This window comes from Heliangelus exortis, chromosome 1, assembly GCF_036169615.1.
Source record: "Heliangelus exortis chromosome 1, bHelExo1.hap1, whole genome shotgun sequence".
Lineage (NCBI taxonomy): Eukaryota > Metazoa > Chordata > Aves > Apodiformes > Trochilidae > Heliangelus > Heliangelus exortis.
The window spans coordinates 63,171,763-63,184,441 of NC_092422.1; the positions used below are offsets into that span (position 1 = coordinate 63,171,763).

At 41.9% G+C, this 12,679-nt stretch overlaps 1 protein-coding gene across 2 annotated transcripts in view; it reads left to right on the plus strand.

Annotated features, from left to right (window-relative positions):
• The window catches only part of TBC1D8 (TBC1 domain family member 8), a 49,192-nt gene that overhangs the window by 33,803 nt on the left and 2,710 nt on the right, over positions 1–12,679 (plus strand). For both annotated transcript variants that reach the window (XM_071745583.1, XM_071745593.1), the window contains exons 8-17: positions 293–475; positions 1,010–1,160; positions 2,038–2,252; positions 3,122–3,239; positions 7,337–7,622; positions 8,128–8,257; positions 8,564–8,662; positions 9,266–9,334; positions 10,690–10,930; positions 12,138–12,203. In XM_071745583.1, coding sequence (XP_071601684.1) covers positions 293–475; positions 1,010–1,160; positions 2,038–2,252; positions 3,122–3,239; positions 7,337–7,622; positions 8,128–8,257; positions 8,564–8,662; positions 9,266–9,334; positions 10,690–10,930; positions 12,138–12,203 — 1,558 coding nt within the window. The remainder of the gene's footprint in view (positions 1–292; positions 476–1,009; positions 1,161–2,037; positions 2,253–3,121; positions 3,240–7,336; positions 7,623–8,127; positions 8,258–8,563; positions 8,663–9,265; positions 9,335–10,689; positions 10,931–12,137; positions 12,204–12,679) is intronic.

Sequence of the window (12,679 nt, forward strand, 5' to 3'; positions counted from 1 at the left end):
AAATATGGTCCTGTTCAACCTAAATTTTTCTGATTCTGTTTTTAAAATCCTAATTGAGGATGGAGATTGTTTGGTGGTTTGTCATCAAGAACACTTAAAATTTACTAAGAGCTTCGGTTTTAAAGTAACAAGCCATTTTCTAACATATAAATGAATGATAATTTGAATAAAATCTTGAGTAAGGCCTTTTCTCCTGAAAGGTGTGAAAAGTTTTGATGCATAAGGCAAAGGCTAACCCAACTCTGTGTCTTGAAGACAGGTGGGGATTCAGTTCTTAACTTCTGTGTTGCAGAGCGCTTCAGTCTTTGGATCCACCTGCATGCTCAGGGATGGTGAGCCTGAACATCTGGGAACAGGGGCTTCACAAAGCAAGGAGAGAAGTGAATGTGGAAAGGAGAGCAGTTACTTGCTTAATGCAGAAGCATTAAGGTCAGACTTTCATCAGTCAGGAATGGCAGGCCTCGATTTTGGAAAGGTATGTAAAATTTAGGGGAAGTTGTGTTGTAAGATGTGGGTTGGTTTTTTCTACCAGAAAAAAAAAAAAAAAAAAAAGGCAGATACTTATTTTTAGTAAAACAAACTCTGTATTGGTTGGAGAGGTTAGATATGAGATAGCAGCTTTTCTATTTTCTTGGAGTTCTGCCTTCTCCCTCCCTTCTATTTCTTTCTGGTGAATCTTAGCATGGTTTGGGTTGGAAGGGACCTTAAAGATAATCCAGTTCCAAGCCTCCTGCATGGGCAGGGACACCTCCCACTAGATCAGGTTGCTCAAAGCTCCATCTAACCTGGCCTTGGGCCTTGAACCTTTCCAGGGACGGGGCATTTATAATTTTTCTCCCTGTCTCATTGTTCTGCTCTCCCCGTGTGGTGAATTCCATATGCAAAATAGCAAAAGTTTTAGTCCTTACAGCAGAGCTCCCATATCCATTTCAGTATATGAAATGTTTCCATTTACCAGTTCTCACATGCACCCGATTTCTTCTTTTAAAAGATACCTTCTTGTTCCCAGTCTAGGGAGCAAATCAAAGAGAGTCTGTGGGATGACCATTTTGTAGAATATGGCAGAACCGTGTGCATGTTTCGTACTGAGAAGATCAGAAAACTTGTTGCAATGGGAATCCCTGAATCCTTAAGAGGCAAACTCTGGCTGCTCTTCTCAGGTGGGCAAGCTTAGAAATGTTGGCTGGAGCATCATTTGATTCTAACCATGGCAAAACATTTAGGCAAGAAATCTCCCAAAGGAAATGAAATGTCATTTACAAGGAGCGCTTGCAGAAGAGAGATGATCACTACTGAACTAATAAGTGTGAGGAGGTACCTAGGCAGATCTGCAAAAAATTTTAGCTTTGGATGACATGACATGATGTGCAGAAGAATTGAAATGACGTCTACTTCATCTGAGTTATTTCAAGTTAACATCATGTTTCAAAAAACAATGTTCATCTTCAAGCAGCGATTAGATTGTAGCATAAATATTGGTTTAATCAAATTATTGCAAAATAATGACATCTTAAAGTCAGCAGTCCCGCTCCTGCCTCCTGTTGAATGTTGGCATGAGTAATAGAAACTGGAGATGGAAAAACCTGACTTGTTTCATTTACATATTTGGCAGAGCTGGAATGTACCTACATGATGATCTCAAAATTAGTCCTTAATCCAGCATACGTGCTCAATTATTTGTAAAAAGTATTCCTGGATGTGAAGTTTTTCCTCCTTAGGGGGTGTGAACAGTGATGAATGCATTTCTCCCAGCCACACTTTCTGCTGGGGAGCTTTTCTGCTCAGTGTCAGTATTAAGGTGTTTCGAATGATTTCATATCATATAAGCTTTGCAAATACTGATTTTTTGTTTTCAAGGCAGATATTTTTCTAGGACTCTGTTTCTTCTAGGTCTGGAGATTTCACTAAATCCTCAGACCTTGGGGAAAACTACCCCGCTTGCATTCTTTCGGGCGGCGGTGCCCGCAACACTGAACTTCAGCACCGTCCCAACCCGCTTTCCCTTCTTCCTTTTCTCTCCCTCCCTGCTGCCCTCAGACGCCGCGACGGATCTCGCCTCGCATCCTGGTTACTACGTGGATTTGGTGGAGGCATCCATGGGCAGGTGCTGCATGGCAACGGAGGAGATCGAGCGTGACCTCCACCGCTCGCTGCCCGAGCACCCCGCCTTCCAGAGCGAGACGGGGATTGCTGCCCTCAGGAGGGTGCTCACGGCGTACGCCCACAGGAACCCCAAAATAGGATACTGCCAGGTGAAAAAGAAACCCAGCGGGGTAACGCTGGCTGCTTTTTTCCTCCTTCTGTCCACACTCTTTTGTTGTTCTCTTGGGAGTATAAATAATGATGGTCGTGTTGATGAACAATGTCTTTCCAGCTACAAAAAATAGCATGATTTTAGATGTGATTTGCTCTGGAGAATGAGTGCATAGGCTGGTATTCTGGCTTAACACAGATCTTCTCTCAGCATTTTGCAACATGCAATTAGAGTTGAAGGAGGGGAAAACACCCCCCCCACTTTTCTGATGCTTTCAATGTGTATTTCTTACCCAATACTTGGAAACAGTACAAAATAGAATGGCTTGCACAGATGACATTCATGTAGACCACTGGGATTGAGGTTTAGTGGGCTAAAGTTCTGCTCCTTTCTTCCTAATCTGATGATAAATGATGAAGTAGTTTACTGAGCTGGCTAGGTAAAATAGTAACTTTACCTTCTGTGTAGCTCCCTAAATTCTAGTTAATGACAGACTGGTTCCAGATCCCTGGTCTTCTTCTGAAATACAAATACAGGGAAGGCAGGAAAGCAGCCCCAAAACATCTTACACTATCAGTTAATTCCTTTGTACCTGGGAAAATCCAGTACTGTGCTTTTCTTGTTGTTCCCTATTGCTTTCAGAAAAGTGGTATACAGAATCTTGAAAAACTTTTTATTGCCTTTGGGTTGCAATCCTGTATTCACTGTCTGTTACCTTTCTTTTGCTGGTGGTTTTGGTTTTTTCCTCAGTTGTTTACATCACGTTGGGCTACTTCTCTTTCTTTAAAACCAGGCACAGTTTAGCTTCTGCCAGTTGGCTTATTTGCTGTCACTAACATATCCCTTTGTCTTTTTTGCCTTTGTAAGTCTATGAATATTTTGACCTCTGTGTTGCTGTTGTATGCCAAAGAGGAAGAAGCCTTTTGGCTGCTGGTTGCTGTGTGTGAGCGGATGCTGCCGGATTACTTCAACCGCCGAGTGATAGGTGAGTGCTTGTCTCTTCTTGCTGCTTGGGAAGGGCTAGCCAAGTGGCTAGGGAAAATGCTCAAGGGCTTTGAGGTCCAGACTCCACAGATGAGGAGGTGGCCCACTGGCTTGCCCAGTTTGTAGGGACAGTAGCTAATGGTGGCTGCTAGGTTCCAGCTAGGGTTGGTTTTGGTTTGAATGGTTTAAGTTGCAAGAACTGTAAATACAAGGTTAGCTTTCCTGGTTCTTTTGTTTGGTTGGTTGGTTTTGGTTGCTTTTTTTTACCTGTTGGCCAGAGAGCCGTGGTAATTTTGCCTGTTAGTTAAAAAGAGAAGAGCTTGCATGTCTCGATTAGGAATGTACTGAACACTCCATAAGAGACTTGAGCTGTTTAAGATGGATCTAGGGAAGAATCTGCTTGGGTAGCTACTTCTGATCTGACCTGTCTGCACTGCCTGGCTGCCAGAGTAATAATAAAGGCTTGAATCTAAACTAGCCCTTGGTAATGAGGGCTGCTACAAACCCTTCTGAACATGAGATGCTGCAATAAGAAACAAACCCAGTTGCTCTGCAGTGCGTGCCTTGGACTGCATGTGCTATGTCTCCTGTTCTTTGCAATGCAACTATTTTTATAACTAGTGGGCAAATGTCTGCCTAATGCACACCAAGAGTGGGTCTGAGTGGCTCAAAAACGTAGTTGCAGTTATGCAAGCAGGAAAGAGAGTATTTGCTCTTTGCAGTCACTTTCTCCTCTTCCAGAAATGCTTGATAACTTTTCCTTCCTTCATGCTAACCTTACTCTTTAGTTGCAGTGTCTGCTGTTACACCGTTGCCACAGCAGAGGGGAGGGATCCAGGTCACTTGTGGGAAGGTGGGGATGGGAGAAAATCCCTGATGGTAGTGGTCCTGGGAGCTGGAAATGAAAGACACTCTTGTGCTGCGTGGGCAGCAGAACATTTCCTATCTTTGCTTGGAGGATGGGATTCTCATACCTCCCTCTGTGACACTGCTGCTGCAGTTATTGTCTTGTCACTGAACTAGCAGGTAAATTAATTAATCAGGAGGTTCAGTTCAGAAGTTCCTCTGCTCCCCCTAGTTGAACAGCAGCAATGTAGTTTTGCAGCACTTAATTCTGCAGCTTGATCTGTCCTAAATCCTAGCGTGGCCAAATCACTGCTACTGATCTTCTCCGCCCTGCCCCTCCTTGGGTTCCTGTTGCTTGAGCTTCTGTTCTTGGCCTCACATTCCAGTTGACCTTCTTTTCTGATTTGCAAACAGCTCTTGTCTAAACGTTGTATTGTTTCTTCCTGCATAACATTTCCAAGACCCAACTTTTCCTCTTTGACTGTGCTGCCAACACTGTTGTCCAGATTTTGATCTCTTTCTAACTTGGGTGATCTCTGACCTTGGTACCTGTCACTGTCTGTTTCCTTTTCAGTGTCAGCCAGTAATCTCTATAGTCAAAACAGCTACAGAATTAATGACCTTGGGCCTTCTTAGCTCCGTCTTCTCTTGGGCCTTTTCTTTATGACATTCGGAATATTTTTTCAGATTTGTATCTTTTTAATTTTTGCTTTCAAAAAATAGGCAATTCGGTCCTACTCAGTCTTTGTGCTTTTATCACTGACCATATCCCTCCTTCAGCCTCGCCAGCCATGACTGCTCTGTGTTTTAACAAGCCTTTTCCTTAGGAGGAGTGGCTGAGGGAACTGGCATTGTCTAGCTTGGAAAAAAGGAGGCTGAGGGGGACACCTTATCATGGTCTAAAACGACCTAAAAGGAAGTTGTAGCAAGATGGGTCTCCTCAAGGTAACAGCACCCAATGAAATGGTCTCAAGTTGTGCCAAGGGAAGTCTAGATTGGATATTAGGAAAAATCTCTTTGCCCAAAGGGCTGTCAGGCACTAGAACAGGCTGCCCAGGGAAGTGTGGTAGAGTTGCCATCCCTGGAGGTATTTAAAAGATGTTTAGACATGGTGCTTCAGGACATGGTTTAGTTTTAGGTTGTTTAAGGCAGTTTAAGGTTGGCAGTTGGACTTGATGATCTTAAGGGTCTTTTCCAACCAAAATAATTCTATAAATCTGTCATTGCCGTGCTTTGTACAATGGAAAAACCTCTAAGTCAGGGTTGGCACCCATTATCTCCTCCTTCCAGAATTCCCTCCATCCTTTTCCTTTCTGCAATGCATAGAGGAAATTAACTGCAATATAGCTCCAATATATAAACAAGTTGTACTTGTGTCAGGAGTGGTGACAAGGGTCATGCACATCCTATTCTCATGGTACCATGGCTTTTCTACCCTCTGCATAAACCAGCAGGCCATCTTACCCCACTTTCTCTGTTAGACTGACATCACCTTGGCATTATAATTCTTTAAATGCTGAAAAGCCCATTTCATTTCTCTGGTTTGCCCTTTCAATCTTGAAGGTGTCATTTAGCTTGCATCTTGGGTTATATTTTTTTAAATTAATAATAGGTATTATAATAGGTATTGTCCTATGTTGTCATGGTTTCATGATATAATAAATTGCTGAAATTTCATGGTTTCTGGCAGCCCAATGAAAAGGTGGACATAAAAGTCACTTGGAATACACCTGTTGGACTTTAATCTGTGGTGTCAACAGTTAGTAAGATCTGCAAAAGATCTGGGCAGTGCTGAACATTCCTTTTAAACCTCTACTTTTGCCACTGCTGCCTCTTAGTCTGGAAGGAACTTTTTATATGTGTCTTCCTCTCTGTCTATGGCTTCTTTCAAATACCCCTAAAACTATTTATTTGGTCCATGTTAACTGTGGCTGTGAAATTGTATTAAGCTTGTTTTAAAAAACCAAACAATACCTACCTTCTGTTGAGTGACACCAATCTGTTTTCTTTGTTTTCTCTACCCTTGTTATTTATGACCATCTGACATAGGGAGGCTTTCTCTTCTGAGCAAGGCACCATGCTTGATGTGTTTCTAAAAATCTCTTTGCATGTTCCTGGGGCACTTGTTTTTGATTTGTGGTGCTGTTCAGCCACCAGCAGAAGCTCTTTGTGGTTTGATATGAAAAGTTTTAAGACAGAAAAATGCCGTATCTGGGTTTTGGTTTGTTTTCTTATGATTGAGTTGCAATGCCAAAAGATGCTGGCTCTCTGCCACAAATTATCCAGGTTATTTCTGATTTTGGGCAGCATAATTTTTGAGTGCCAAGGGTATAGATGTCTCAGGAATTTCATAGCAATTTAAGCTGTCTTCTAATATTAGGAGAATATGGACTTGGAGAAAGGAATTAAACAACTTGTAAGGAAAGACAAAGTAATTGAAAACCTAAATGTGTTTTGTATTCAGGATCAGTTTAAACTTCTGGTCTCTTCAGCTAAAGCCCCTGACGTGGCAGATTTGGTTTGTAGACACAGGCCACTTTAGTGATATAAAAGTGTATTGATTCTGTAATAGCTGCTGGCAAAGCAGCACTGAGCCAGTAGCTGAAACAGAACCCAGATCTGCTGCTGTTGGAAAGACTGGTTGGGACAGTTAGGAAAACCTGTATTTGGACATGACAGAAAACTTTTGTTCCTAAAGTGTATGTATGCATGTAAGTATAAATTTATATTTGCACATATATTTATATGTGTAAATATTTTTCTTCCTGCTTAGTGTGTGTAACCATATCTGGATTTCCATCTTACATTTTCTCACTTAGAATGAAAGCTCTACTGCCTGCTTGCAGTAAGTGTGCAGAAGTGTGGGCTGTCGTATTTTCATTGCATAGACCCCAAGTTGAGCAGTAAAATGTTTTAATTATTATGTGCTCTTTTAGCCAAAAAAACCCAACAGCTGCTGCTATTACTATTTCATTGCACCCTAAGGGCCCTTAGCAGAATCAACACAGTCTTTTTGCAGACAGTTGTACACTACAGATTATGGACATTAAAGTTGGTGCTGAGGTGACAGCAGGAGGATAATGGAATTTTTCATTGTAGATGTATACAATGTCAGTTAAACTTGTCAGTTTAAATTTCAAGAAAGTCTTGCAGTTGAAAGTTGACAGCAGTCATTAGCTTTAAAGAATATTTAAAGAATATTTTTTTTTGCTGTGTCAGTCCTGGCTCATACTCTGTCTTTGTGACTTGCAGGTGCTCAGGTAGACCAGTCGGTGTTTGAAGAGCTTATTAAAGAGCAGCTTCCAGAGCTGGCTGAACACATGAAGGATCTAACAACTTTAGCTTCCATTTCTCTCTCGTGGTTCCTTACCCTTTTCCTTAGCATCATGCCCTTGGAAAGTGCTGTGAATGTTGTGGACTGCTTCTTTTATGATGGGATCAAAGCAATTTTCCAGCTGGGCTTGGCCATACTGGAAGCCAACGCCGTGGATCTGTGTAACAGCAAGGACGATGGGCAGGCCCTGATGATCCTCAGCAGGTACAGCCACACGGGAATGCTGCTTCCATCAGGGACCATTCTCCTGTTAAACGAAGGCATTTGGGTGCTGGTGTGATCTTGATGGGGCTCTGCAGGCACTGGCAGGACCCTCCCTTTTACCTTGCCGCTGCTTTCACAGCGTCTGCCTCAAACAATGGGCTTTGTATGTTGGACAAATAGATGTCCTGTGAAATTTCCTGGTGGTGTCAGGACATGCAGGGACTGCGTCAGTGTGCAATATTTACTGCTGCTCTTCGTGCCTTCCCTAGCGTGACGGGCTTCCTGCTCCAGGACTGAAGAAGACAGAAGTTTTCTTCCTTGGGCAGCTTTTAGTCATTTGGCTGGCTTGCCGTTCCTGGGATGAGTAATTGTGAAAGCATGTTTTTAAAAGCCTGCAGCCTACAGACCAATTTATTTTGAAGTCTTGGGCCTTAAGACTTTTTTTCTTATTTATATTGAGAAGAGCGTAGTGCCGAGTAATCTTTGTTGCTTATATTCCCTTCAGGTTTTTAGAGCATGTTAAAAATGAGGAAAGCCCTCTGCCACCTATTGGTAATCACCATGCATTCTTCAGCGATGACCAGGAAGCCTCTCCGGTGACTGAAATAGCTAACCTGATTCATGACTCCTATGAGGTGAAACACTGTTCCATCAATACTAGTCGGTTAAGTTACAATTAAAAAAAAAAAAAAAAAGAAAGTGGTTAAGTTCAACATGGATGTTTTGAAAGTTATTACACATCTTTACAGAGTCCTTGGATAATTGCACAGTGCTAGGTATAGTATAAATACCTGCATTTCACAGGTCAGTTAGAGACTGGATATGCTTTTTCCTCAAGGTCTCATAATACTTCAAAAGTTGTATTTTCAAGTAAATGAGAACTATGAATATCATAAAATACTATTAAAAACAATTAATAAAACTCTGTTTCTTCCTTGTAGAAATTTGGAGACCACTCTGTGGCACAGATAGAGCACATGCGCTACAAACACCGAATCCGTGTCCTTCAGAGCCACGAAGACACAACCAAGCAAAATGTGGTGAGTAGGGTCCTGGTTCCACTTGAACAGAATGTTGTTTTCACTGAGGTAGTTTAATATCTCCCCTCTTCTCCTCTTCTCCTCCTATCTTCCCCTCTTCTTCCACTCTCAGACAGGAGGCTTTTGCTTTTTAAAAGGCATCACCAGATCTTTTGGGAATTGACTGTAGAAAAAGCTCTTTCCTGGGATGCTGATGGGTTTGTTTTTCTTTTGTGGCCACATTCGTTATTTTCTAGAGTGGCTTTAACATTAATATCAACTGCAGGACCATCCAGCCCAGCACCTTGTCTCTGACTGTGACCCACGGCGGATGCCTGGGGAAGAGCATAAGGAGAGAGCGGGTGTGATGTGATGCTTCCCCAGGCTCTTGTGACCTGAAGCTTAGGGACTTCCTGTCTTTGTTTGTAGTAGCCCTTAAGGGATTTATCTTTTCATGGATCTGTCTAACCAATGAACAAAGGGAGAAAAAAGGGAGAAAAATTTCAAAGATGCTTCAGTGCTGCAGTTTTTAGCTGTACAACATACATGCAGTCCTTGGATCTGCCTGTGTCAGTGATAATGGGAGAAAATGTTGTCACTGACATGATTTTGTTTCTTTTTAAGCTCCGAGTTGTCATCCCAGATGTTTCAATTCTTCCTGAAGATCTAGAGGAACTGTATGACTTGTTCAAGGTCAGTATCCCTGAAAAAGTAGGGGATGCACCTATTTGAGGCTTCTGTTGCTTTGCAGAGATACTTTGGATCTCGTGTCCTCTGCCTGGATGGTCCTATGGGATGGGACCTTGTGATTTTGTCTGTTCTGTGGTTGCTCAGTTGTTAAGAGGAATAGTAATTTACTGATCCTTCAAAGGAGAATTGCTTCAGAGTGTCCTCCTAACTTGCTGCTTGGGAATGGCCCATGAGAAATTAGGTTCTGGTAACTTTCATGTGTAGAATAAATTAAATAATACATACCTCTGTGCACTGGGAACTCTGCAGTACTTCTAAGGCTTGCTCTCTTAATAACTTTTTTTAAGGCAGACTTGGTTTTCCATGGGGGAAAAAGTCCCCACAAACTTGTGTCCTTGCTGTTCCAAATTTTCTAATAGTTTTAGTTTTTATTTTTCTTCTTTTCTTGGAACTAAAAGCAGTTTCTACTTCAATCCTTTCTGTCAAGCTGATAGTAGAAAGAACTGTTATAAAAGGTATTTGGAGACAGGAACATCTAACCATACAAATACAGTGGATTTAGAGTTAAAAGCATGTAATTATCTCCCTTAATGGCCCGTTTCTTTTGTGTATTATTCATAGCCATAAATAGTAGGTACTGAGAATGTGACTGTGGTATATTCTTTGTGTTATGCTAAGAGCAGCTATGTCCTCCCTCCATTAGTGGTTGTAAGATGATGCTGCTGAAGCTTTCTCTTCAGTGCTCCCAAACTGCTCCTTGTTGCTCTGTTTTTGAGCTTTAATTGTCTTGCACCCCTCCCATTTCCTCATTGGTGGTGGTTCCTTTTTCGTTAGCTCCCCTGGGACAGCTTGTTTTGTCAGGATTCTTTGTTTTGCATCAGCCTGTCCCTAAGGGAAGACTTAATATGTATGGTATTCAAATGGAGAGGTCTGAGGGAGAGTAAAGGAGCAAGTCAAGCCTGTATAATGCTTAACCTGGGTTTTCCTTGACCCTCTGTACCTTTGGATGCTTTGAGACATGTGAAGCCAGATGTGGCTAATAGACACCCAGTAGCCTGCAGTGAATTTCTTTTAAAGGTCTGCCCAGTCTCCCTTCAAATGCATTTATTACCTGTTGGAAATCACGAGAGCACTTGGCTGCTCTAGCTGAAGAGTCAGACTTTGCTTTTTCTCACAGGGATGGCCTTGGCATCACTGTAACATAAAGGGAATTTTGAGCATTTCCAGCACTTTGACGCGAATACCTTTTTCTGCTGGTTGCCCTCTCCCTGATACTGCATGCCACAATCCCTCCACCCCTCCACCCCCCCACCCCCCCACCCCCCCACCCCCATCTCCAACTTCTGATTTTCTCCTAGAGGGAGCATTTAATAAGGTGTTACTGGGAAGTGACCAGCCCGGTCGTTGAGCGACATGACCCCAGCAGACCGTACGCCGAGCAGTACCGCATCGATGCCCAGCAGTTTGCTAACCTGTACAGGATGCTCTCGCCCTGGACCTGTGGGGAGCACACTGAGGTCCTTGCCCAAAGGACCTTCCGGCTCCTGGATGAGAACATGGACCAGCTGGTTGAGTTCAAGGGGCTTGCCAGCTCCTTAGGTATTGGTTCACTGAGTCAATGAGTGGGGAGTGGGCAGAGCACGGGGGGAGACGCAGGGGTGAGACGCAGATGTTAAAATGCCACAAAACTGGCAGGGGAGGATGTGGGCAGATGGTTTTCTTGGGCTTGTAATTAGCTTAACCAGTGACCTCTGCTAATTTTTTGTGTTCCAGTCAACTGAAGTCAATTAGATTTAAAATACAGCCTAAGGCCATGATTGAATATTACACTGAAATATTTCTCAGACGATAGTAATTTTCTTGAAAATATGTCTGAATTAAAATCATACTTGGGTCTGCTCAGTCTAGGAAATCCCGCCTACTGTATTTTTGCTCTCAGTATTGTTTCTCTTTCTTGAAGACCTAATCTTACAGAACTGTCTGCCACTTGCCTTCTATGTTGACAATTAGCAGAACAAAAAGAAACCTGGCCAGCAGGGACTGAGAGCTGTGCTAGGGGTGGTTTTGAGGCTACCAGCTGTTCTAATGAGATGAGGCTGCCCATCCCAAAATCTGGCTGAAGAATAAAATGCCACATCTCAACTGTTGCCTGACCTAACTTGAAATAAGCAAATCAACATTCAAAGCTTAAGTAGAAAGCCATACATCTGTATTCATGTCACTTGAGCTTTGCAGGATTTTTTGTTGTGAATCAAGCCACTCTGTATTATATTGTTGTATGATTTTGATTCTTAGAGGGATAAAAGTTTAAATTTTAAAAAAGTTATTTGCAGTGCATTTTATAGTATAGAACCTCATTTCTACTGGTCATTTAAAATATGAATTACAGGTGAAGTCATTATGTCCTTTGGGTATATTCTATACGATAGGGCTGAAGAGGACAAATAGCAAAAACATGATGGCCTCAAAGGGAGTTTTCAGTCTCTCCCTACTCACAGTCCTGTTAGTCTGTGGCAGCAGGCAGCCTTTGCTAGATTCCTTACCATTCTCCTTGATATTTTTAAATGATGCTGAAGATCCATAGGATTAGGCACCCTGAGTTTATCTTACAAGAACAAAGACCAAACCACATGGCTGTCACCTACTGTTCCTCATTGACAGACACAACTTAAAATGTTTCTATGTAATATTCTAGCCATATGTTTTCAAGTGTTGTCTATGCAAACAATTTTTTGAGCCTGATTTATTTTAAACTGTGGCAGTAAATGCTCTCATCCACTTCCTTCTTTTATTTTTTTTCTTGCAGATGTTATGTATAATGGAGAAATGAATGAAAAGATAAAGTTGTTGTATAAGATGCACATCCCACCTGGTAAGGAATTTGAAGAGGAGTGAAACCTCACTTTGCCTTGAATCTCTTGCTTAGAGCTTTTGGGGAGAGGCTGCTTAATAAAGAACCCTATTTTGCTCTCTCCATCTGTGACCATAAGAGGATTTGCATTTGTAGTTATGCTCACTGCATTTTAAAAATTACTCCAGTGAAAAAGTTTTTGTGTGCAAATTACAGATATTCAGTGTTAAGGCTTATATATGCTGCATTCAGAAACCTTTTGCTGCAGCCAAAAGAAAAGACAAAATGCTGAACTGGAATAACATTTTAGGGTGGCTTGTACTCTTTTTACAGTCGAAATACCTTTATTGCATCTTGATCCAGTTTTAGGTGACAAAATTCTGTGGTGTGTCTCCATGCAAAGCTTTTAATTCAATGTGCCATTCTTGGCAAATTTCTGATTCTTAACTGCAGCACCAGACTTACATTAACATAATTTTACAGTATTACTTAATGAA